Below are 25,385 nucleotides of genomic sequence, written 5' to 3'. Positions count from 1 at the left end.
AAATATCATATTTTATTTTCGTGGCAGTGGAAGTTTGGATAAGTTGTGTGGTCTTTTCTACTAGCCTTAAGCTTGATAATTAATAGGTTTACAAAATTATTTGATATTTAACTGTTTTTTTTTGTTGCAATGAAATCTATTATGTTGAAAAAAATAGTATAATGTCATACATCCTAGAAACTAGTAACCAAATAAGTTATTCACACACCCAACCAAAGATTATGCACAATTAATTCATGATGATGAACATGAATTAATGATACTTTTGAAATTTTTTACAATGACTTTACAATATCCTCTAATAAAAAAGACTTGAAGTCATACAAAAAGGAAGATACAACAGCTAAAGAGTTTTATGCAAATATAACAAAGTGCAAAAAAAATACTAAATAGATAACTCTGAACCAGCGACATCATTAAATACACACATTCAACCTCTACAAATCTGTATCTTTCTTGTACAACATCCAAATATCCAATGAAAATATAATAGTAATAACAAATACTATACTATTAAGTTTAATCAATTGCAATTAAAATGAAATACAATAAAAATATTTTAATGAGTTAGAAAAAACGAATAAAGAAAAAACTATACTTATAAATTAGAAAGAAACAAGAAGAAATTTTTTTATCTTTATATTGATGCTTTAATGAAAAGAGTCCAATAACTAAAACTGAAAATTGCAATCATCTTCCGAAATTGTCAAAATTTATAGTGCTTACCATAACAATTCATTGTAATAAAACTTATAACAATAAATAACTTCAATAACTTAGAATAACATTAAGAACAACAATAATAAAGAAAAAAATTATCACAATAACATTAATAAAATCTAATATATATAATATAATTATAAAATGCCAAAATAATTGGAAAATACGATCAAATTAATTGACTGAATTAAGAATATTTTTAAAAAAAAAATTGACTGACCTAAATAAAATAAATATCTCAAAATATTAAATTTAAGATAATTATTGTATAAAAATATATATAATAGATCTAAACAAAATAACTCCAATATTATACAATACAACTACTACTACTACTACAATTGTTTATTAAATCATATCAAGCTGTAAAATAATAATAATAATAATGGCCGTTGCTACAACAAAAAAAAAAATACGGCCGTTAGTAATACTTAAATATTTATCATAGAATTTTTGCCGTCATAAATAAAATTTGAATATTTAAATATAGTGATTAATATAGTTTAAGCATTATCATTACAAAATTTTTATTATATTTTATGAAATGATTATGTCTACCGTTTATAAACCTAGTTTTTATCAAATTACTACATGGTTAGTTTATATGCTTTACTGATTATAAATGAATTTATTACCGTTTATTAATTTAAACAAATGAGAGTCATTTAATAAATCAGGATTCTATTTAATTAGTCAATTCTTCTAATATACAAGTGTTAATATTAATACTGGTTTATTCATAATACTATATTTGCCACCAAATTGATTTTAATTTCCTTAAGAAGCCATATCGAATTTTTTACTTAAATGATGTTATTTAAAATTTCTTATGTAATTTTAATATTAGTAACAATCTATACTGAAAATATAACCATTATCAACAAACATTGTTAATTACTATTCACATTTAATTTTTTTATTTATTTTAAATAGTTGATATAATTCTCTTGTATCAAAACGTGATAAATGTTACTTAAAAAAAAGATAAATATTACCACAAAAATATATATAATATAAATATTTCTTAATTTTGTCTTATTAAAACAAACAAACAAAAAAATTCATAGGTACTATGAAATTAGTGTAATAGCTATTTACATTATTATTAATATTGCATTATAGTCATAGATGCTCATGCTTTAAGTTTAAGTGGAGGTTTAAAAATAATTTTATATTTTATTTACATTACATACTTTTTTTTAAAAAAAAATCCACGATGAATTAGTCAACTTAAAATTGCGTTTATATCAAAAAGGTAGTAAACTTAAACTGAAATTATATTCATAGTAGTTTTTTTTTTAAGTAAATCTAAATCATAATTTTTTAACTCAATTGAAAAAAGGCGTGCATAACACGCGCGACAAATGACGATTAAAATGTGGATTTCGTCAGTGATAATATTTTAATATGAATTAGCATTTTTGTTTATAATTACGTATGCACAAAAATAATTGCAGTTAGTAGAACTCACCTCCTCTCGCAGCCGAGTAAAGTTTCCATTTTTTTTTGGTCATTAAACTATCCACAGACAGTTTCTCTCGCTGAAGAATCTGATTGAAGGCCCAAATTATCTACCGCCGGAGCAAGATCTCACTCACTCTCACTCTTTCTGTTCGAGAATTTTGGACCTGGCTTTGCTATGAATTCAAGTTTTGGAGAAGGGACAGTTTTTTAATAAGCGCCAGTTTCAGTCTGAAGAAACCGCAACTTGTTGTCGCTAACTTCATCTTTCTTCTCTTCCATTTCTACGGTACACGATGATCTTTCTTGATCTTGACTTCTGGGTATGCCTTAAAATTGTAAATTAGCCTCTGGGTACTGTTTAAAATCGAAAGATATAGCATAGTTTTATAAAAGCCGAAGAATTGTTGCAACTGTAGTTCTGGGTTTTTGACTATTAGCTAAAAAATTGAACTTTATGCGTATCTATTTTGTTTTTTGTTTTGGCGTAATTTAAGGATTGTCTAAATCGATAATTGTGTTGTTTGCGCTTGGGGAGTCTCAAAGAGTCAAAGGTACCCTGGGAAACTATGCTGTACGAGAATTGGGTCTCTTTAAAATGCTATTTTGGCTGCTAGGATCCGTACAACTTTGTTTTCTTGTTTTTCGGACCGGAGAAGTATAGTTTATATGTGTGTGTGTGCGTGTGTAACGAATTGCTTGCTTAGCTTATTCTGTCCCTGAGAAGTCTTGTTTATGTAGACTGGATTCTTGAATGGTAACTGAAGTTGAGCATTAAGTGCTAGACTAGTAGGGAATTGCAGTTCCATAAACACATGTATTTATAGAATTACACCGTGGTGGTTGATTGTCTCTGAATCTCTTATTAGATTTAGAGGATTTAAATCATGTTGTAGGTCTGAAATGCCAAGTAGTTGAGCTATTTTGTGTTTTATTACTGGATTTGATTTGCGTGTACGTTTATGTATACTTACACCTATCAATTGTTAAAAAGCTGCAGGGTAAGTAATAATGCAAAATTGAAGATACGTGCTTTTTGTAGCTCAGCTTAGCTAAGCCAACTGTCAACTCTGCGCTTGGTTTGGAAGGGTATTCCAAAAATTCCCAACGAATGAAGTTTGTGACATTGGTACTTTGAAGATTAAGATTTCATTTCTGTCATGTTTTGGAAACTATTTGCATTAAAAAATAGGACAGTTTATACAAAGCAGTTTCTTGTCTTATGTTTAACAGACATTTCGGAGTTTATGTTGTAACTTGTCCGAAAGATTGCTATGCTGAATGCTGCTTCCGGTCAGTGGATTAGGGATGAATTCTGCGATGGATGACATGAACTTGATTCAGCAGGCACAAAGGCACCACTTGGTGGTCAGAGAGATTGGTGAAGAAATTGATTTAGAAATTGGTCCTGGTGATGATGATCCTTCATTTTCTAACACACCCCTTATTGGTGGCCCACCTCGAGAACCTTCTGCTGAAGAGCAAGATGATAGTAAGCATATGGTAATGGTATCTCAACTCCCCAGTGATGATCAGGATATGTCAAAATCACAACCAGCAAAGAGGAAGAAGAAGGTGGTCAAAAGATGGAGAGAGGAATGGGCTGATACCTATAAATGGGCTTATGTTGACGTCAAGGAGGGGACAGCAAGGATTTTTTGTTCAGTTTGTAGAGAATATGGAAGGAAGCATAGAAGAAACCCTTATGGAAACGAGGGCAGCCGGAATATGCAGATGAGTGCATTGGAAGAGCACAACAACAGTTTACTTCACAAAGAAGCTCTTCGACTTCAGATGGCTTCTAAGGATAAAATTATTGTTGACAAACCCATATATGTTAAAGGTTTGTACAGTATGCTTTGAACACTTTAATTTTCTTTTTGTAGATTCCTTCTTTAGGACATTCTACTTTGATGTTGTGCTCTGTTGGTTTGTGCTTTGGCTTATGCGTTATAAAAAAACGGTGAAACTTGTTTCTGGTTTTAATAATTTTTAGAAGTTGATCCTTGTGAGTAATGATCTTAGGCTGTGGTTGGCTAGGCTTTTAAAAACACTTTTGAGCCTTTAAAATGTAAAAGCAATTTTAAAAGCTTGGTTGGATTTACCATGCAATTTAGTTTTTTAGTCTAAAAAGCTCTTCCCTGTGAAGTTTATATCTGTAGTTTCTTTAAGAAGAGCTTTTTGATAAGCCCAAAGTCATAAGTAGAAGCTTAGCCAATCAAGGCCTTAGTTTGTTGTTTTGTGCTGTGTTATTGTACAAAAACTTCTTATCATGTCAAAATTATTGGGCTCCTAATGTATACTGACCAGCAGTGATAGTTGGATTTGTAAAGTTTTGGAGAACTTAGATGAAATATTCGAGTTGAATAATAATTGTTTTGATCTTTGTTTACCGATTACATTTTCCCTGTAATTTTTGAATGAGCTGCAAATGTTAGAGTTCATTAATTATGTTACATTACAATCTCTTTGACAATGCATCCGGATTCTGTTTAATTGTAGCTCTTATGTCAAAAACGGCTGGATCAATTGTTGAAGCTGCACTTAAAAGGGATCCTCATGAGGTTGAGTTTGTGCAATCAGTGCAAGAAGTTGTTCATGCTCTAGAAAGAGTGATTGCAAAAAATTCTCAGTGAGTTCTCTTAAAGATTTGTCTTTGTCATCTTCTGCTTATTCCATTTTTTTTTGAAGTGGGTTTAAGAAATCTAAAGATGCGTCTCTTACATGTTTTCAGTTATGTCAACATCATGGAACGCTTGTTAGAACCTGAACGTATGATTCTCTTCAGAATTCCATGGGTGGATGATAGAGGTGAGACACATGTAAACCGAGGCTTTCGAGTACAATTTAACCAGGCCTTAGGTCCCTGTAGGGGTGGTATACGATTTCATCCATCGATGAACTTAAGTATCGCAAAGTTCCTTGGATTTGAACAGGTACTTAGTGTATCTTTGTTTGATTTGTCCTCTATATTATAATAGTTAAGAGTAAAATAAAAAAAAAATGAAAAATCTCATATTTCCTTACATTGCTTTTGATATGTGGATATTTCGTGTATTGATTTGTAGCTTGTTTAAATTCAATAGGGATATATATTTTAAATCCCTCAATCAACCACAATGATTTGGAATTATTAGATCAGGGCGCTTCAGTTCTACGACTGATTCATTAAAAACTGACCTTTTCTTCTCTACAGACTTTAAAGAATGCATTATCACCATACAAAATAGGAGGGGCAGCTGGTGGAAGTGATTTTGATCCAAAAGGAAAAAGTGATAACGAGGTAGGTCTTTTGGTATAGAATGTCACTATCTCCATTCGTACTGGAATAATGATATGGATAATAATAAGTAATGACATGTAAGCTGGCAGGTAATGCGCTTTTGCCAAAGTTTCATGAATGAGATCTATCGCTATTTGGGTCCTGACAAGGTAGTTTGAGAAGAGCCTAGTATTCTATCTATGTGAATATTTTTCATGTCAGGTTTAATATTTTTTGGGGTACAATCTAGGACCTCCCTTCTGAAGAAATGGGTGTTGGTACTCGGGAAATGGGTTATCTGTTCGGACAATATAGACGCTTAGCAGGCCATTATCAGGTATCTCAATTCTTGTAACAACTAATCACTACTTCCCCAAGTTTTATTTTTTTCGTGAGGCAATCTCATTCTTATTTTATGAAAGTACGTCTCTGCATGTGCACATGAAGGCCACACATATAGATACTCATTCATATGCTCTTATGTGCTCATTATGGAAAATAAGAAATGATTTTTTTTTTGTTTTCATATTTATGCGTTACTTATGCAGGGAAGTTTTACAGGGCCAAGGATATTTTGGTCTGGCTCTAGCCTTCGAACTGAAGCTACTGGATATGGGCTGGTAATCACTTTCATTACTCTCTGATGAACTCAGCATGTAGTGGGTGGGAATGGGATTGAAATTGAGGTTTCTTTCATGTTACCTATCTATGAGTGCTTAGTTTCTTTATTAGGGTATCTGAATTAATTGTGAATTTAAAGTAGTCTATATTTTGTCATGGTCAGCTTAGAAGCTGACAAAGTTCCCATGCTTTTGTAGGTATTCTTTGCCCAGCTCATACTTTCTGACATGAATAAGGAGCTTAAAGGATTAAGGTTTGTTACTTCAAAAACCTTTAGAAGATATTCACAAGTATCTGGAGCCAGTTTTGTTGTCTAGGAACATTATACCATACTAGGAATTATTCTGTTCTCAATTTCACAACTTTTAATCAACTTATGATGGCTGAAAAACCTGGAATTACATAATCTTTCCAGATTGTGCAAAAAATGGCATGTTTATCAATTATGAACAAATGTGACTTTACATATAGTGTAGTAAAGAAAATGTCAGGAGCATAATTAACCAAATTTAGCTGGAATATTTTTTGTTTTGCTGTTTTAAGCTTTGAAACACACATTGAAATACTCTATGAATTTAATCTCCAGATGTGCTGTAAGTGGTTCTGGAAAAATAGCATTGCATGTTCTGGAGAAGCTTATTGCTTATGGTGCTCTTCCAATCTCAGTATCAGGTATGTAATCATTTATTCATTTCTCATTAGAGCCAGGTATAAAGTGACTTCAATTTTTATTTTGTAGATATTTAAGTAGGTCTACATGCAAGTTTTTATTTGTAGCTCAGTGGATCTGATGTACCCATGATCTGTCATCAATGATCTTGGCACATTAAAATCGTTCACAAATGTGAAGCTGCTATTAGCTGTGCACATACATTCTATAATGACACGATAAATTTTGTCTTTTATATAATCTTTGAATTATTTTCAATGAGTGCAATGCAACATCTGCATACTTTTAAATATTGTTCCCACTCCCTACTTTTTTTTAAAGACCACTAATTATTCAGGAAATTAAAATTTAATCTAGTGAAGCTTTTATTTTTATTATCAGTTTAAAGGTAGATACCTTTTGTGAAGAAATCTTTTGTGCAGATTCGAAAGGATATTTGGTGGATGAAGATGGATTTGATTATATGAAAATATCCTTCCTGAGAGATATTAAAGCACAACAAAGAAGCTTGAGGTGTGTGTGTGTCTAAACCATTTTATACCAAATTGCTCCATTAACTTTTAGGCCCCATTATATTGTGTGTGGCATTTGCAGAGACTATTCAAAGACTTATGCTAGATCCAAGTATTATGATGAAGCAAAACCTTGGAATGAGAGGTGTGATGTAGCATTTCCATGTGCTTCACAGAATGAAATCGATCAATCTGATGCCATTAATTTGGTTAATTCAGGCTGTCGTATACTAGTAGAAGGTGGGTGGGATTTCTCAGCACATGTGCGCAGTGTTATTTTGGTTCTTTCATATCTGTTAATGGATGTTCACTATTGCAAGAGATAACTATGAATATGAATTTTTTTTCCCTGAATGTTGTAGGTTCAAACATGCCGTGCACTCCTGAAGCCATTGATGTTTTGAGAAAAGCCAATGTTCTCATTGCTCCTGCAGTGGCTGCTGGTGCTGGAGGGGTGCGACCTTCATTTTCTAGATATCATATGAAGTTTATTTTCACAATCAGAACTATGCAATTCACGCTTAAACTTAATAAAAGATTTAGTTTTAGCGAATACAGGCTTAGTCTTAATAAGAACTTTGATATCCGGAATTACTAGTTTAGAAATAATTGGATAACCATGGACTATGACATGCAAAGCATAATTTCTCAGTGGGATGTCTGATCTAGACTATTATCTCAAAACTTTGTCACTGTGTGATTAACCTGAAAGTGTTTGTAACAGCTAACATAGTAGGGATGTAGTGATACTCATCCTCATATACATGGCTTTTGGCTTTGCCCATTATTTTCTGAGTGTTAAAGATATGCTGTCTACTTGGCCGCAGGTTGTTGCTGGAGAACTTGAGTTAAACCACGAGTGCAATTCAATGAACTGGTCACCTGAGGACTTTGAATCTAAGTTGCAGGTGATATTCTATTGACAAGCTATGGAGCTTTTCAACTAAACATGATTACAGAGCAAAAATCCTCCTTGGAGCGTGTCTGTCAGATTTGAACTTGAACTGGTTTATATGTTTTATGATTTCTGATCCCATTTGTTTGGCAATCTCCAGGAAGCAATGAAACAGACTTACCAGAGAGCACTCAAAGCAGCAACTGATTTTGGATATCAGAAAGAGAGCCCTGAGTAAGTATTTTTTCTTAGACAATATCTTCTGTTATATCAGATGTATGTCTTTTCTTTTTTAAGACATCATTTTCGACTAAAATACAGACAAGGACCCATCAAAACCTGTTTGCTACTTTTTTCTCATTTTTCCTTCCACCGGTCTCTCACTTTGCATAAAGCAGTTGTGCTGCAAGTTCAATCTCCATATGACATTGCATAAAAGCAGCCATGTCAGTAATTCACCCTATACATACACTGTGTTGCTCTCGGACACTTAATTTTTCTCTAACTCACCAATAACATCACAGGGCTTTGGCTCATGGAGCTGTCATCTCGGCTTTTCTGACTGTTGCTCAAGCCATGACTGATCAAGGATGTGTATAGAAAAAGCTCAATCAAACCATGTAGCAGAGGAACCTAATTACTCTTCAAAAGATGGCTTCTGCTAATTGAGAGATATTGATGCAAGCAACAAGCTGTGGAACATTGCGGAAATTGTTTTAAATGGTTGGAGATCACTGTTTTTGTTACAGGCCAGGTAATGGTATAATGTTATAATGGAAGTTATAGGAAATTTCTCTGTAACATACATGCAGCATAATAGCTCTGCGTGGAAAAGGGTAGCTTGTGGGGAAGAGAATTGAAGTATACGCATAATGCAAAAAAATTGTGTAGTTGTAAACTTTAGTGAGTCTATAAATGATTATGTAAGTGCCCCAAAATTCAAGCTGAGCAAGTGTTCGGTATGGGGCTCAGTTGAGATGTAAATGCGCATATCGCATTCTTGTCCTACTAAAAATATTTGAAATAAAAATTAGCCATTTGTTGTAATTTTTTACACCCTTGACATTATTTGTTTATGTGAAAATGTATGAAACTTGTAGTAAAGTGAAAGTAGTAATGAGCTTGGTTTTGAATATTTGGGACCATGATAATTTATGCTTTCCGATTTATAAAACAAGAATGAAGCATCTCTCAAAAGTACACACCTAGGAAGGCAGATACATATACATGTCTGAAGTCTGATGACAAAACTTTTCTTATATTTCTCCTCATGCAAAATAAAGACTTTAATTGCTTAGTAAACTATCCAAATTACAACATGATTTCTTTTAGCCTTTGACACATGTATCATCCCGAGTACGACCAAAGATAATACCAAGAAAAGTGGTACAACTTTTTCAGGCCAATCAATAATACTCCACAAACTAACTTTTATCTTTCAGTTGCCTCTCTTGGACGAATGTGCGGATGAGTCTGATTTCTCAGCCAAGTAGTGCTCAAGCATATCTTCTTCGTCATCTGTCATCACAACAAGGAGACAAAGATGGCTTCAACATTAGAAAATTTCAGATGATAAATGTGTATTAACCTCAATATAACCGAGATAATTAATCTGATTATACTATTATATTATACAAAGGGGAAAAAAATTATCATATAGAGAGAGAATCACCTTCAAAATCATCATCATCATCGAAGTCAATATCTTCATCATCTTCTTCGTCAGAAACTTCATTGACTGTAACTGTACCTTTCTGCAAAAAAGATGCACGTTTAGTATTGCATGTTCATTAAAAAGATCATATTCTTGCCAGGAAACTGACTAAATTATTGGATATGAATGGCCAATTCTATATAAGTGTGTACATTATTTTTTTCTTAGTAAATATTGATTTTTTGGTTGTTTCATGCTAAATTTCACCATCTTCAAGGAACAAAATCTAGGAGAATAGAAGTACCATTCTTCCACTTTCAAACCATTGTCTTCCCGAAAGCTTCTTTTCCTTAGGTGCTGCAAGCGCAGACTCGGGCATTAGCCTGAAAGTTAGAACACATCTGCTAGTGAAGGCTGAACACAAGATTGTTAGAGTTATCTACTTTTTGAATAAGCCACCGAGTGGGGTTGGAAAGCCTCAACAGTGAGTTTATACAAGAAAAGAGTGGCTAATAACATTTCCAACTAGATGTATGCACTACAATCATACTATTGAGCTTGAGTTTTTGTAAACTAGACCTTGTAAAGAAATTGTACGTTGTACTTACTTTGCTCGTTCGAGTGCCAACTCCGCTTCAAACCTCTCTCTCCAAGCTAGGAACGTTTCAACTGTCACTGGTTCACCATGTGGGATGATTACCTGAAAATAAGAAAGGAGTGGTAAAGAAATGAGCAAAGTAACTCCTTAAATATAATATAAAACACGTCCATGACACAATAAGCACAAACGCCCAATGAAAGTTACAAATAGTGAACGAAAATAAGTGCCAATACATAGGCGACATGTCAAGTTTAATTCCCATGGTGACAAGCAGCTTGCAACTCTACTTGGTGCTTGCTTAGCATGCTTTTACAAAGCAGCTTTTGGCTATTGAACCTCAAAATTTGATTCAAACAGGGAGGTTAGCAATGAAAACAAACACACACAATCAAGTGACAACTTCTTTTTTTCCTTCCACAATCGATCAATAAGTCCCACTACGTCAAAAAGGTTAGCTTAGAAGTAAAACTCAATTCTCACAACACACAATTATAAACTGAAAATTTGTAGCCTCCAGAGTAAAAGGTATCAAGATGCTGAATAAAGAACATACATCATCTTTTGTTGCTTCTTCTGCTTCAGCATTATCAGTGTCAGTGTCTTGAGCAAATCGTTCAGAGAGCCATTCCTTAGCTGATGAGACAAGGGTGTACATCATGGCCATACCAAGATTTTCAGATGCCTGTAAAAGTTAGTATGGCATTAAATCAGCCTTATATGAATGAACTCGCATCATGTCTTATAGTTGTTCATCCCCATGGCACATATTTTAAAGTCTACCAATTACCTGATAGTATATTATATGTGGTCTCTAAGTTAAGAGAGTAAACCTTAGTTTAGTAAAAAAAAAAACTTTTCAAATAAATTAACAGAAAATCAACATATTTTTACACTTACAAAGAGTAGGAATCATTACTAGCATTAACTTGACTAGACATATTTTACAAGAAAAATGCTTAAGAACAGGGCATTGCAAAATAAACCTCTTGTTGAAGCTTTTCTTTCATTATTCTAAGATCTTCGGGTCGAATTCCTCGTAAACTGGATATAGAAAAGTAAATAACTATTATTGGGGGAACCAAAATATGTTCTCATCAATGATTAATCTAAACAGCACAAGACTGGGAGAACTGATCTATCTGCAAAATAAAATACTGCTAGAAAAAAGTTATGATCTAAGTGGCGACCAGTGAGACATTGTTCCTTCACTTCTTTAATAATTTAAAAAAATTCCCAATTACTGTGTGTGTACACATTTAGCTGAAACTTTTGTATATTTTAGAAAAAGCATGGATTCCCCCCTTAAGCAACTTTCAATTGATATACTATCTGTATAATAAATAGAAAAATTAGTGTTCTCTTACAAAATTAATTATGATTTTTTTAACAGGGCTATTTGCCTAACTCTACAATATTTGAGGAGCACGAAACTATAGCAATTGTTGTGTAGGTACCACTCAAACCCCTGACCATTTGGGAGCAGACTACAAGCCTGACCGTTTGAGCTACCTCTCTTGGATTACAAAATTTATCATATTAGATTATATGATTACAGTGTAGCTCTCTGAAGCATAACTTGAGCAGTCAGAATGTACCTTGTAACATTTAAAAGTGGAGGTTCATCAGGATATTTTTCTGTGTGCGAAAAAATCAAACCTAGCTGAACTGCAACAGAATATTTTGAAACCACAAGGTTAAAGTCGAAAGATTCAATGATTAAAACAAAAAAAATTCAAACTTCAATTTTATAAATTAATAACCTGGAGAAGAATCAAAATCTGCTTCATCATCCTGTTGAACATAGAACAAAAGAATATGTACACATAAGAATTCTTATTTTAATGCTTTGTTAAGTCATATTATGGAAAGGACCACAATTAAATGGGAGTTCTTAGTTGGAAATAACACAGATAAACAAGTATAATTGAGAAGAGCATCACAAATCATTGACAATCTAACAGAATCTTTCTAAGTTCTAATCACTTCCTCCAAAAATTGGAGCGAGCACCACTAACAGTGCAAGTGCAACTATAAACAAATTACACTGTAAAGATTGCATACCTGTGGAACCACTTTTATTTGGAAGCACCGGTTGGAAGTATTTAACCCACTCTCTCCAGAGTGAATTTCTAGCATGTAAAATCAAACACAAAATAAGAAAACAGTGACAATTTACTGTTTGGAAGAAGAAAATGACAAAATATTGAAAATTTCTATATATGAAGTAATGAGCATAGTAAACATTAAACCTTTGAACTCATCCATAAGAATTGCTTCTAATGCTTCGATTTCCATCTCTTGCTCCTGTGCATAGTCTGTGGATATATAGTTCACAAAACTAAATATAATAGCGACCAAAGTTTTAAGAAAATACAGTGTAGGGTTACATCTAAAATCAAATATACCAATCTCTAGATAAAATACTTATTTTAAAAGTATATTTGAATGAAACCTTAAAAGGTGAACTGGAATTTAAAATATATTTGAGTTTTGCATTTTGGTATTAAGCTCACTGATAAATATTCAGCATTCTATCCAATAGTCAGCTGTGTTTGCTCAACGTTTAAGTACTTTGAGCATGTGGGTTGGATTTGGGTTTGGTGCTCAACGCATTCAATTGGTTTTCTTCGGTGGAAATTGAGCAGTAGCAACTATTTCTTAGGGATCATCAAAACCCAAACGACTATATAAACAAAATAACTCATGCCATGTTAATACCATTGTTTTTTTTTTATCAAGAAAGAAATATTTCATTAATCACTAACCCAAATACAATCAAAAACCTCCCTCAAATAGAAGGCTCAAACAACATTACACTGAACATAAATTCCTCACAAAGAGTCTCTCATTGGCTGTCATTTTCTTTTGAGAGAAAAAACTAACTCTATGCACTATATCTCTTTTTATCATCTCAACAATAACATTCACCCTAAATGAGTAACCATTAAAAATACAAGAATTCCTGTTAATACCATTGTTATCATACACAAGTTTTAGAATGATTAAATCTAACCTAAAACATTAATTAAGAAGCAAAATTCACATATTCTAATAAAAAAACAAACTTTTTATCATTCTAGATCCATAATATCCCAACACATAATAAATTAAATATACCAATCCCAATTGAACTTTGGCCCCCACACACACACACACAACAAAACCCAACGGATACACATGAAAATTTAACAATTCAAAACCAAATTTTTTTCAATAGATAGAGCTGTGAAAACACAACTTTTTCACGCCTTTCATAAAATCAACAAAACAAATACTAAAAGGAAAACCTTTTCTTTCTTGATCAACCGAAATTGAAGTAATTGGGAATTAAAAACAATAGGCATTTGATCAATTACCCGTCATGGTTGCGATGTAATTCTTGGATTGAGCTGTTCGGAGGACTGAGTTTGGAATTGAGTCTCGTACTTCCCCAACTTCTCAGCAAAAACACTCCCTCCCTACTCACACTTCCAACTGAACAAACCCTACCCCTCCTACCAAACCACGTCGTTCTGTATTTTCTTTTCCTTTTTCCTCTATTGTCGTTTTTCTATCTCATTGTCGTTCTTGCCTTAATTAGATTTTTTTTTTCTTGGGGTACTATTATTTTAGGAGATGAGTAACGTCACCCAAGCCCCAAGTTTTCAATTGTCAAGTAGTGACCTATTTTATAATTTTAAGTTTTTAGAGGAGAGGTAAGGTAAGTCTTATTTTAAAAAAAATGTAAGAGAATATTTTTAAACTTTATTATTAGTTTTTCTTAAAAAAAAAAAAGCTATCCCTATTCTTACTATTTATTTTTATAAAAAGTAATACACAATTACTATATTCCAAAATAGTAAATATCACACGAACATTTCTAATTGGTGAGGTAAATATTGTGTTATATTTAGCATAAAAAAAATTAACATGCGGTATATTTGGCATAATTTTTAATATTATACTCCATTAGATAATTATAAAAATTGATGCGAAAATTAATATTTTATTAATGTTTATTTGATATTTTTTTAAAATATATAAAAAATTATTAATTTTTTTAAAATTTTATTATTGATAGTCAAAGATAATAATAAAATAATGAGGTGATTATTAAAAATAATACTAAAATAATATAAATGACATAAAAGTAAATAAAAAACATTTATGGTGATACAAAATATGCATATGTTATATATTGTGTGCCAAATTTGACACAATTTTTAACTTGTGTCAAATTTGACACATTATTGAAACAAATTTTTTTTTTTAAAATGAATTATATTATAGCAATATATCATCAATTTCACACTCCATTACAGAAACTCTAATAATCACAAAAATTTAAGAAAGAATGGAATCATACGCAACTATACATTTCAATCTTTGCTTTTATCATAAAGTAAAATAATTGGATTACGTTTATTTTAAAAAAAATCACACCAAAATCATCCATTTAAAGGTGCTTAACAAAAAAAAATCAACCTTTTAAAAGTAGTGCATGTCACTATATGTATCACTAAAGATATTTTTATTTTGACAAATATATTTCACTAAAGATTTACCTCACAAATAAATGGATTTTGCAAACGTCAACACATTGACCATATGTAAACTCTTCATAGTGCAAAGTCAATACTACTCGTAGTATAATAACAATAATAATATAAAAAAGGACAGTTTTTTCAAGTCTCGGGAAACATAAAAAAATCATCTTAACTAAAGTAGTATATGGTGAGTATTATTAGATCATTACTTTTTTACTTTATTTATTTATTTTATCAAAATTTATCAAGTTAATTAGATCATTTGTAATTCACCAAAAAGGATTTATACTTTTTTTTTAGTATATTTGTGGTACACGTACTCAATGTTTGGGTTTTGTACGCGGCATAGACCCAATGTTTATTTTTAGTGGCAAAAGTACCCATGTAATTCCGTCAGTCTCCTCCGTTAGGTTTCCATTTGTGATGACTGGACCAACATGTGTCACTTCGTGATTGGTCCAACTCAATAATATTTTAAAAATAATTATGATTTGGATCAATAAAAACGTGACACATGTCTGCCCAACGGAGGAGACTGACGGAATTACAGTTTTACTGACTTTGGATACTTTTGCCACTAAAAATAAACATTGAGTTGATGCCGCGTACAAAACCCAAACATCAGGTACTTATGCCACAATTATCTTCTTTTTTTCGTAACCGTAGATTGGTGGGGGCATTAGGCATGTGGGACAAGTGTAGAACTTAAACTTTAATACTTGTCTGTACAATATCAAAACACTTCTCTATTTTTTATTTTTCCAAATAATAAAACAAATATGGAAGAAAAAATAAATCAATGCCACGAAAAATATTTGATGATATTAATTAACACTGAAGTATTACACAAGTTCCATAAATTACTGTAAATGTGATAGAGTAATAATACTTTTCCAAAAAAAAAATACTTTTATAATTAAATTTTGATAAATGAGTGAAAATGATATTTTTTTAAGTGATTTTGCACTAGTTTATACTTTTGATAAATTTTTGCAAAATAGTATCTGTCTAAAATTCTATCAGTTACTTAAATATTATGATTAGCTGTCTAAAATTTTCGACCAACTGTTTGAATTTTTCGATCACCTGTCTAAATTTTTGATTAGCTGTCAAAATTATAAGAGATTATTTTGCAGAAAATTATTAAAATTAGACTAGAATATAAAAATAAAAATTAAATAGACCATTTTGCAAAAAAAAAAAAAAAATCCCTTAAATTTTACATCCACATATTACTCTTTCTTTTTTACAATAAATATTATTATTCAAATTAATAGACACCAATTTCACATCCAATACTATTTTTTTTAAAAACATGGTATATTGTGAGGCTATGGATTGGTTTATTCACCTACTTTTTTCGTATCTTTAGAATTATATCATATTATTATTTTTACTTCTCTTATTTATCACAATTCTTCCAATATTGTGAAAAGTGGTAGATTTCAAATGTTGTTATAATCATCCTATTAAAACATTGAATTTTTTTGAGTTTTTATGATATGATGTTAGCATTATCAATAAAATAAGTTTGGTGATTTACAAGTTTGATTAAATTTATAATGAGAACATAATAAAGTGGAGGAGGAACATGTACATTTAATCTTTTTGCTTTTAATTATTCGTGCATTTGTCGTTTTTTGCTGACACGATGCGAAATTTAGGAAGTTGTAGGCTACGAACGACATACGACATCAAATGATTTTTGTTCATATTTATATTATATTATATTTTGATTTTGATTTTGATTTATTTTTCTTGATAATTAAGTTTTATTTTTTATTTTTAATTTCTCTTGGTTTTTCTACCTCATTTGCATCTTCTCGCTCTCTCTATCTCTGAAAAATCCATCTCCGCGCAGAGAGATACCAAAAAAAAAAGGGTACGGTTTGATCCAAACACAGAACACTTCATAACATAAACCCAACTCACACACACACACACACACTCTCTCTCTCTCCTCCAAAACTCTCTATCTTTCTCTCTCTTCAACTCTGTGAACTGTGAAAACGTAGCTCAGCTCCAAGACAATAATTAGAAGAAGAAGAAAAAAGAGAGAGTAAAATCAAGCCGTTAAGATCAGAAAAGGCTCAGATTAAAGAAATAGTTATTGGGTTTTCAGGGAAGGAGATACCAGATCTTCTTTCCATGTTTTAATACATATTTTCTTTGCTATAAACCCTCGTATAAGGTCATTCCTTTTTCCACTGAACTGAAAATTTAATTTATTTATTTTTCTGGTTTGCTTATTATTATTATTTTTTTGTTGGAGTTTCGCTGTATGCGAGATCGATATTTGATTTTTTTTTCTTTTATTTTATTTTTAATTTTTTTAGTTGGTTCCCTTCAGGTTCAAGAAACAAGATGTGCATTTGTTTGTGAAGGCTAGGCGCTGGCTCTGGGAGATTTTTGGGACTTTGGGGCGGTTGAAAATGGAGGGTTGACATTGGCTTTTTGTTTGGGTGAATCAGGGTTCGATTTCTTTTGGGTTTTTCTTTTTGGGTAGGAGGGTTTGGTTGAGATGGGAAGCGCCGGTGAGACCAGTAACAAGGGCATTGACCCGTCGGTAGGCGGGTTGGTTTGGGTCCGCCGCAGAAACGGGTCATGGTGGCCCGGTAGGATAATGGGTCTCGATGAGTTGTCTGAGAGTTGCTTAGTTTCGCCGAGATCGGGTACCCCTGTAAAGCTTCTGGGTCGCGAGGACGCAAGCGTGTAAGTGTTCTCATATTTTTTTTAATTGGGTTCGTTTTCTCTCATTTATTTTTGGATTAGAACTTAGTTTTGATTGTTTATTGACTTGCTTCATTGATATAAACTTATATTCGGCTCATTTGATAATATGCTATTGTGAAATTAAAAATGTCGTTGTTTGTGTGTTTAAGAGATTTGTATATATATATGATATGTACCAATTTTTACTTGTTCATTCTCTTGGACTGTTCCAAGAACCACTCAAGTCACTTCCTTGGTCTTTGTTTTACTGTGGTTATGTTGCTTTTCAGCACAAGTTAAAAGAACATAATTAATTTATAATGATGATGTAAAGGTTAGGAAGGCGCAATGTTGTTTGTATGTATGTATACTTCATTAAATTCTTGTTTGGAATTGGATGGTAACTTGAAAAAACACTATGCCACATTTTTGTCTGTGTTTTGTTAGTAAGAGTTAATGTTTTGTTTGGATAGTTTGCGGAGCTTCAGAAAGTATACTTCTATACTTACTGATTTATTTCTATAGAAATTTTGTTCCAGAATGAAATGGAAGATTAAAGTATATTTAGGTAGCTTGAATAGATAAGTTTTGCACTTTTTAAACTTCAAGGAAAAGCTTTTACTCGGGCTAGTAGCCTTAGAGATTATATTCTGATGTGATGTTTCTGTATGACATTCTGTTCCAGAATAGTGATGAAAGTTAACGATCTTTGTTCCTGTCCTTTTTTATTGACTTTGTTATGTTTTTTATATGTTGATGAAAATTGTCTCTCATAGTTTATAAATGTGTCCTAGATAAATTGTTTACATTTCTGTTTTATACTTTTGTTATAAACCTGATCTGATGGTGTTACTTTTGGTTCAGAGATTGGTATAACCTTGAAAAATCGAAGAGGGTGAAAGCTTTTCGATGTGGAGAGTATGATGACTGTATTGAAAAAGCAAAAGCGTCTGCAGCTAGTTCTAATAAGAAGGCAGTAAAATATGCACGGAGAGAAGATGCCATTCTCCATGCTCTTGAGATTGAGCATGCTCGACTGGGGAAAGATCGTACAGACTGTAGTCCTAGAATGGATAGTTTGGGTGGTGAGAATGGTAGTTCGGCCAGGGAATCACCTTCCATGTCTCATTCTGGCAATGGAAATGGCAATATGGATGATTATGTGAGTGATTCAAAAGAGAATTCAGATTCAGCCCTGGAATTATCTCAATCTGGTATATCTTTTGAAGAGCCAAATCATATCAGTTCTTCTAAAGTGCAATCTGTGCAGGGAAGGAGGAGAACCCCAAATGATTCAGAGGATGATGGAACAGAAGGAGTTAAGCGAATGAGAGGGCTTGAGGATCTGGGAGTTGGTACAGCATCGAAAAGAAAGGTCCAGGCTGGTGGTCTACTTGAGCTAGTTCAACAAGACAATGCTTCACTATCGGATTCAAACAATGGGAACTGTGTGTCTAATGGAACTACTGCAAATGGTAGTAAAGGTAACTCTTCTCTGAAAAGAAAGAGAACTCCAGTGGCAAATGTCCATGAGTTCTTGAAAAAGAAAAACCGTCGGCGTCCACTCACAAAGGTTTTGGAGAGTACAGCTATGGTTTCTGTTCCAGTTAATTGTGACCAAGCTCCCAATTCATGTGGTTCACCTCTCCAGGGGTTATCTGATGGCAGGGTTTCTGGACTAGAATCTACTGAATCAAAGAGAAGTCTCTCTGTGGTGGCCAACAACAATGCAGACTGTAATGGAGGTTCATGTGAGAATGGGACCTCTTTAAATACTTCAGAACCTGCTTGTGATACTTCCCATATCAACAAGCTGAAAGAAAATGAAAATTCCAGCCTGTCTGGATTTGTTGAGAATGATTCTTCTGAAAGATTAATCGATGTGCCATTCAGTGGAGAGCAAAAGCCCTCTGCAGGTATCTTAGATGTAGATGTTTATAATTTAGAGTTTGCCAGTGATTTCTCCCTAATAAGTTTGTTCTATATACAAAAAGTCAACTGATATTATTGATAACACTAATGAGGATGTGACAATTGTTCTGACTTGGGAGGAATCCAAACTACTTTCTGGTGCATTAAAGTTTCTAGGTTCTTTATGAAATATGGAGTTAGGGTCTTATATCTATGTACATGTCAGACTTTTTATGTTTGGTAGCTAATCGTATTTAAAAGCTATTTATATATGTCTAGTCGAGTCCTATATCAACCATATTTGAGCTGTGTCAGTATGCATATGCTCATGAGCATCTTGGTATTATTACGTGGCAAGTGTTCATTTTTGTTTTGTATTTTGAATCTGTTTGTGTGTTGTCCTTCATGAATGATGTATAATTTACCATTTCATCATAAACATTTTTTGAATGGGCCAAATATACACACCAATTATGTGCGGTTAGATGATATATAACTATACAAGTACTCCTAGGCCTACATCTCTTTCTTCCATTTCTTTTATCCTTTTCTTCTTTTTTGTAATTGCATATCCATTAAGTACATATTAAACAGTAGTTATGGGGCTTTGTGTAGAATTGCATGGAATTTTGCTGAAACAGGTTTTACTTCTTTCTCTGTCAGGTGTTTCTCCTGTAGTTGTTTCTTGTTCATCCGAAAAACCTCAAAATGGTGCATTGAGAAGGCAATCTAGTCAAATTAGTCAGGCAGAAGCTGTATCATTGAGAAACGAGGGCATTAACGAGACTGGTTGTACCAGTTCAGAAGCTGTCCATACTGACATGGAGCAGAGGATGGAGAAAGGCACTTCAAAGTGGCAGTTGAAAGGCAAGAGGAATTCAAGACAAACAAGTAAAAATAGAAAAGAAGAGTCAAGAAAGCACGTTGACATGGATGATGAATCCAATGTTTATTCAGCAGGTACAGAACAGTTGGATGGACTTCCTCAGGGTTTCGATAAAAAAATTGATTGCAATGGCGTTAGTGGGTCCTCGGGTTTGTACAACTGTGCTTTACAGGCTAAGTCCAAACCAGTTGCTGAAGACCAGGGAGATGGTCCCCATGGCTGGGGCAAACATCTGTCTGAAAGGAAACCGAGCACGAAAGAGCCAACTCCTGAGATGAAGGTTTCGCAAGATGGTTTGTTGCCACCTCAACGATTACTTCCTTATCGTCAATCCCGCTTTACGGTTCACTCTAGATATCGGATGTCAGATTTTTCCACCAGAAATGGTCCATCTGATTCCTCATTACATGATGTAAAGGTTGAGGTGAAAGCCAACTATAGGCCACCTCATGTTCCATTGGTTTCCCTGATGAGTAAGTTGAATGGTAAAGCTATTGTAGGCCACCCTCTTGCGGTGGAGGCATTGGAGGATGGCCACTGCGATACTCTATTGAGCAGAGTGGAGCGCATTCCGGTGGAAGGTGGTGGTCGAATGAGTTATGGTAAGCGAACTTCAGTACGTGGAAGAATTCCAACAAAGCATCATATGATTTTGCAGCGGCGTTCGCCTAATAAATCAACCAAAACAAAGAAATCTGGGCTTTTGACCAAAAAGATAAGGAAACTATCTTCACTGACGGGTAACAAGAAATCTGAAGAGAGGAAAGCAGTGGTATTGAAACCAAAGGGGCCTGTAATAGCTTGCATTCCCCTCAAACTAGTATTTAGCAGAATAAACGAAGCAGTGAATGGCTCGGCACGACAAACACATCGTGGTTAAGAGCAGCAGGCATTTCATGAAAGTTGCTTCTTTGTCTTCTTGAGAAAATGTAATAGTTGCTGCTAAAACTACATGGTTGGTTTGGTACCCATGAATTAGATTTGACCCCTTTGGCAGTGGTGGGGTGTTGATTCAGTTCTCCCAGCATTTGCTTCCCTCTCATCTTTGACCATGTTTTGTTGGCAGCATTAATATACCCATTTCCATTTGTACAATTTCACACCTTTTTTTTTAGTAATTTGTAGAAAGAGAACTGGTAGTATTACGATTAATGGAGGCTGTTTTTTGGGCTCTGTATATATACTGTAACATTAGTTGAGGTTGTAAAGATGATCTAATCTAGTACAAGGTGTTGACGACCTCGTATTAGGTTTTCTTTTCTTTTTTCAGTGAATTTTGTTTCCGGAGGTTAATAGCAACTTAACAAGCACTTCCAAGTTTAACCATTGGACACGATTCATTTTAGGGTAGCTTGTATTTTTAAATTTTAATTTCAACTATATGATTTGAAAATGGTATAATCTCAACTATGATGAAGAGAGAGTATTGAGTATTGCATCGTTTCTCTTTTACTTCATTACAGTTACTGATTTAATAAATAATGGGGAAGTTTTATACAAGAAATTTTTTAAACTACAAACGATGTCAAACTCATGCAAGTAAAATCTGTCTTATTTTTTCCATGTTTTACACATTTTTAAATTAGATTATTTTAGTGTTGAGCTTGTTATTTAAGATATTTATATATATATATATATATATATATATATAATGGAAACAAGTTTTCAATCTTCCTCTATTATTTTTGTACCTTAGTCAATAAAATTATCATTTCACTCTTTTATTTGTGTACCTTAGTCGATAAAATAAAGATGCAACAATTATTTTATTGTACCAAACAATATAACTTTAATTATAATATTAATTTTAAATTATTCTTATTCTATTAGATTACTATTCTCATTACCAATACAATTTCATTCCAACAAACCAAACTCCCTGATTACTACTTTTATAATTTTTATATCTTTATTCTTATTTTTTCTAAACCACCTATTCATATAATTTTCTCTTTACTCTTTCTTTCCCTCATCTATTTATCTCTCACTTTTTATCTTTATCATTCATTTTCTCTTTTATTATTATTCTCATCCCTTGTACCAATAAAAACAAAATGAGATTTGTAGTTGGAGTCAATCTTAAGCATTTATATTCTATACTATATCTTCAGGTGGCAAATATAAAATAATCTTAGATCTAGTAGCTTTGATAGTTCAAAGAATTTATATAATATATATTATAAAAATAAACATATTTATTTTCACTTTATTCAAGCATTTGTAAGAAAATGGTGTAATTTTATTTTTCCAGAATTTTTTTTCAATTGTGTTATTTTTTTTTGCCAAATAAAAACTTTATATAAACTAAAAAAGGGCAACACATTAGAGGTAGCTCCCCTACATATACCACTCCAATAATTTTACAGCAGGACTACCATATTGAAAAAGTTAGTTAGGACAACACAGTTACCATGAATCAATAGCCTAGCTTTCGCTTGTAGAGGAGAGCAAGCACAGAATGAATGATTGCTTCCATAAAACACTCCACCTGAGCCTGCAATACAAAGAAAATAAGCATTAACGAATATATAAACACACTTAGGCTACGTTTGTTATTCTGTATTATATCGTATTTTATTGTATTATAATGAATTGTGTTTTATAACATATTTTTATATATAAATATATTTGGTATTTATATATAAATATATAATATTTTACTAAAAATTTATATAAAACATATTATTATATAAAAATATGCTATAAAACACAATTCATTATAATACAATACAATATAATACGGCGCACCAAACAAACACACCCTTAATAATGGGAAAGTGAGGTTGCACTAACGATTGTCTTTGTATCTTTGTATTGTCAATTAGCAAAAGATCCTCACGAGAGCTATTTAAGAACTCACTGAACCTAAAGATGGATTTTTTGCAAAATATTGTTTAAACCATAGAGGTAGCTAGTGCTTGCCAAAATCCTAGAAGGAAAGTCCATCAAAAGTGGGGAGAGCCTGTTGAACAATATTCCATAGGATTAGCTTCAACCTCTCATGAAAGGGATACTTCCATAACTCATTCCAATTTGGATTATCATGGTTGAAACTCTCATGCTAGTCTTGCCAATAAAAATCCTTAACAGAAAAAAGAGGATTTCTAAACACATTGATACATTCCAAGTTATGGTCCAAAATCTTAATATTATTAGGGATACTCGCCATCAGCCCAATGGTAGGCTTCATTAGAGTACCTCCAATGCTGATGTTAGAGGTGTTGCTATAGTTAAATGTGAATCCCTAAGTCAGAAACTGGCCAAGAGAGATTGCCAAATTTTGGCAACGTTACTTCTTATTTTTTATTTTTATAAAATTATTTTTTGTTTAGGTGAATAAGAGAATATAAAAATATTAATATTTAAATAATTTTGGCAACTCTGGATTATTGATGCTCTTAGTGGTATCAATTTGCCTTTTGAATGGGTCAGCATTGGTCTCTAGTACCTATTCCTGGATGATCTTTGCGTCTTGAATATTATCCTTCAACCCCTTTTTCTCCAATAGGGGAGACATACAGAAGAACATAGAATTGTGACATGACCAAAATTACCATAATCGAAATAGAGATGTGATAATTTATTGTATTTGAATTGAATCCATGTGGGTTCTTTGTCATTTTGATTCGAGAAAATACTTGGAGAAAGGTCTGTGTCACCAAAATGTCAGTTGAAAATCAATGAAACCCTGTCTCGCCATGTCCACTCAAGATTTCTTTTCCAACTGTACCAACTTGGTTTGCCACCAAGTTACGATGTTCTCTTGTGATAGGAAGAGGATAGGGAGTTCGTGGGCCTGAACCTAATAGATAGTTAAGAAGTTCGTCGTTTATAAGCCAAGGCCTTTTATCCAAAATCTTCGAGTAGTCTCTCTCCTAAGGAGAAATAAGATCCACCATGGTTCTTTTCACCACAAGAACTTTTCCAAAATATCTTTAATCTTGATGAGATACTCGTAGTCAAGTCACATTCAACAATTAGATTTCACGCAAGACAATGGGTCAAAAGACAAAACTTCATCTAAACGGCCCCTCTAAGTTTTTTAATTGCAAATTACATTTTATATGACTTTTTTAATCAAGTTTACAAAAATATTAAAAAAAAAAAAAACCTATTCTGTGGCTTTTTTTTTTATGAATTTTTTCTGTTGTGAATTTATTTTCCCATATTTTTGTATAATATTTGGTTTATCTCTTAATCAAGTTTTACTAAATTAAAATGGTATTTTTGTAATTTAATTATTATTTTTTAGCTTGATTGATTTTATTTATATCAATATTATATAACTAATTTTATATTAAATTTACTGTGGTTGTTTTGCATTTTTTTTAAATATGAATTGTTTTTATTAGTTATTTTTATTTATTATAAATAATTTTTTCTTTTTTAAAAAAATTGTATGTTTTTTTCAAGTCCTGGTAAGGTAACTAGTTACTCGATTTCAAATATGAACAAAAAAATCCTAGATCTAGGTTAAATAACATGTTATTATGAAGGGTAACCAGTTACACTAAGAGAAGTAATCTTCTGCTATAAGAGGGGTAACCAGTTACCATAAGATGAGTGACAGGTTACTTATATAAAATATGAAAAAAACATCAAATTTGAAGAAAAAAAAAACTTAATATGATCTTATAAAGCAATTATAAAAAATTTAAAAAATAAGTATTGGAGAAAAAGAATAAAAACGGTTTATTAAAAAAAAAAAAGTAACTATAATTTTAGTAACATATGTAATCGCTTGCCAAGGAAAAAAAGACCTTATCTAATCTTATAAGCAATTATAATTTATTTTTAAAAAAAAAAGTATTGAAGAAAAAGAAGAAAGACACTTCGTTAAAAAAGGAAGAAAAAATAACTATAACGTTAGTAACATATGTAATCAGTTACCATAAAGAACCCATAAATATACACACATATCAGAACGTGAAAGTAACTGATTATCTATCGCAGA

The 25,385-nt window shown here is 32.4% G+C and overlaps 3 protein-coding genes across 7 annotated transcripts; 2 read left to right on the top strand and 1 right to left on the bottom strand.

Moving 5' to 3' along the window:
* Positions 1-2,157: 2,157 nt before the first annotated feature.
* On the top strand, positions 2,158-9,188 carry LOC133794436 (uncharacterized). Of its 4 annotated transcripts, none has more exons than XM_062231657.1 (17): positions 2,158-2,470; positions 3,182-3,310; positions 3,415-4,024; positions 4,684-4,813; positions 4,916-5,117; positions 5,378-5,464; positions 5,554-5,613; positions 5,694-5,780; positions 5,992-6,063; positions 6,262-6,317; positions 6,651-6,736; positions 7,157-7,247; positions 7,329-7,486; positions 7,609-7,700; positions 8,074-8,154; positions 8,302-8,375; positions 8,666-9,188. In XM_062231657.1, exons 3-17 carry the CDS (start codon positions 3,463-3,465, stop codon positions 8,739-8,741), a joined length of 1,914 nt encoding a protein of 637 aa, XP_062087641.1. In that variant the 5' UTR covers positions 2,158-2,470; positions 3,182-3,310; positions 3,415-3,462; the 3' UTR covers positions 8,742-9,188. The 4 variants fall into 4 exon arrangements, with proteins under 4 accessions (XP_062087641.1, XP_062087643.1, XP_062087644.1 ...); XM_062231659.1 differs by having other exon boundaries at positions 3,176-3,310; XM_062231660.1 differs by having other exon boundaries at positions 2,158-2,504.
* An 88-nt stretch (positions 9,189-9,276) lies between these two features.
* LOC133794437 (uncharacterized) lies at positions 9,277-14,006 on the bottom strand. The gene is made up of 11 exons (XM_062231662.1): positions 13,753-14,006; positions 12,646-12,711; positions 12,458-12,525; positions 12,157-12,187; positions 11,992-12,061; positions 11,380-11,437; positions 10,950-11,078; positions 10,404-10,495; positions 10,100-10,178; positions 9,814-9,895; positions 9,277-9,659 (listed from the first exon to the last, which is right to left on the bottom strand). Exons 1-11 carry the CDS (start codon positions 13,757-13,759, stop codon positions 9,580-9,582), a joined length of 762 nt encoding a protein of 253 aa, XP_062087646.1. The 5' UTR covers positions 13,760-14,006; the 3' UTR covers positions 9,277-9,579.
* A 2,711-nt stretch (positions 14,007-16,717) lies between these two features.
* On the top strand, positions 16,718-21,608 carry LOC133794434 (uncharacterized protein At1g51745-like). 2 transcript variants are annotated; one of them, XM_062231656.1, is made up of 5 exons: positions 16,718-17,113; positions 17,273-17,634; positions 18,499-18,796; positions 18,905-19,550; positions 20,209-21,608. In XM_062231656.1, exons 2-5 carry the CDS (start codon positions 17,444-17,446, stop codon positions 21,309-21,311), a joined length of 2,238 nt encoding a protein of 745 aa, XP_062087640.1. In that variant the 5' UTR covers positions 16,718-17,113; positions 17,273-17,443; the 3' UTR covers positions 21,312-21,608. The 2 variants fall into 2 exon arrangements, with proteins under 2 accessions (XP_062087640.1, XP_062087639.1); XM_062231655.1 differs by having other exon boundaries at positions 18,499-19,550.
* The last annotated feature ends 3,777 nt before the right edge of the window (positions 21,609-25,385 follow it).

The sequence above is a fragment of the Humulus lupulus genome, chromosome 8 (assembly GCF_963169125.1).
Source record: "Humulus lupulus chromosome 8, drHumLupu1.1, whole genome shotgun sequence".
Taxonomy (NCBI): Eukaryota; Viridiplantae; Streptophyta; class Magnoliopsida; order Rosales; family Cannabaceae; genus Humulus; species Humulus lupulus.
The sequence above is the reverse complement of the archived record's forward strand: the minus strand, read 5'-3'. Positions and strand labels throughout refer to the sequence as shown.

Coding starts and splice junctions, on each gene's coding strand:
- LOC133794434 (XM_062231655.1), top strand. CDS start 17,444: ATGGGAAGCGCCGGTGAGACCAGTAACAAGGGCATTGACCCGTCGGTA. Junction 17,635..18,498: donor GGTCGCGAGGACGCAAGCGT/GTAAGTGTTCTC, acceptor CTTTTGGTTCAG/AGATTGGTATAACCTTGAAA. Junction 19,551..20,208: donor AGAGCAAAAGCCCTCTGCAG/GTATCTTAGATG, acceptor TTTCTCTGTCAG/GTGTTTCTCCTGTAGTTGTT.
- LOC133794437 (XM_062231662.1), bottom strand. Junction 11,438..11,991: donor CCACTTTTAAATGTTACAAG/GTACATTCTGAC, acceptor TTCTATATCCAG/TTTACGAGGAATTCGACCCG. Junction 9,660..9,813: donor TGATGATGATGATTTTGAAG/GTGATTCTCTCT, acceptor TTGTGATGACAG/ATGACGAAGAAGATATGCTT.
- LOC133794436 (XM_062231657.1), top strand. CDS start 3,463: ATGCTGCTTCCGGTCAGTGGATTAGGGATGAATTCTGCGATGGATGAC. Junction 4,025..4,683: donor CAAACCCATATATGTTAAAG/GTTTGTACAGTA, acceptor GTTTAATTGTAG/CTCTTATGTCAAAAACGGCT. Junction 6,318..6,650: donor AAGGAGCTTAAAGGATTAAG/GTTTGTTACTTC, acceptor TTTAATCTCCAG/ATGTGCTGTAAGTGGTTCTG.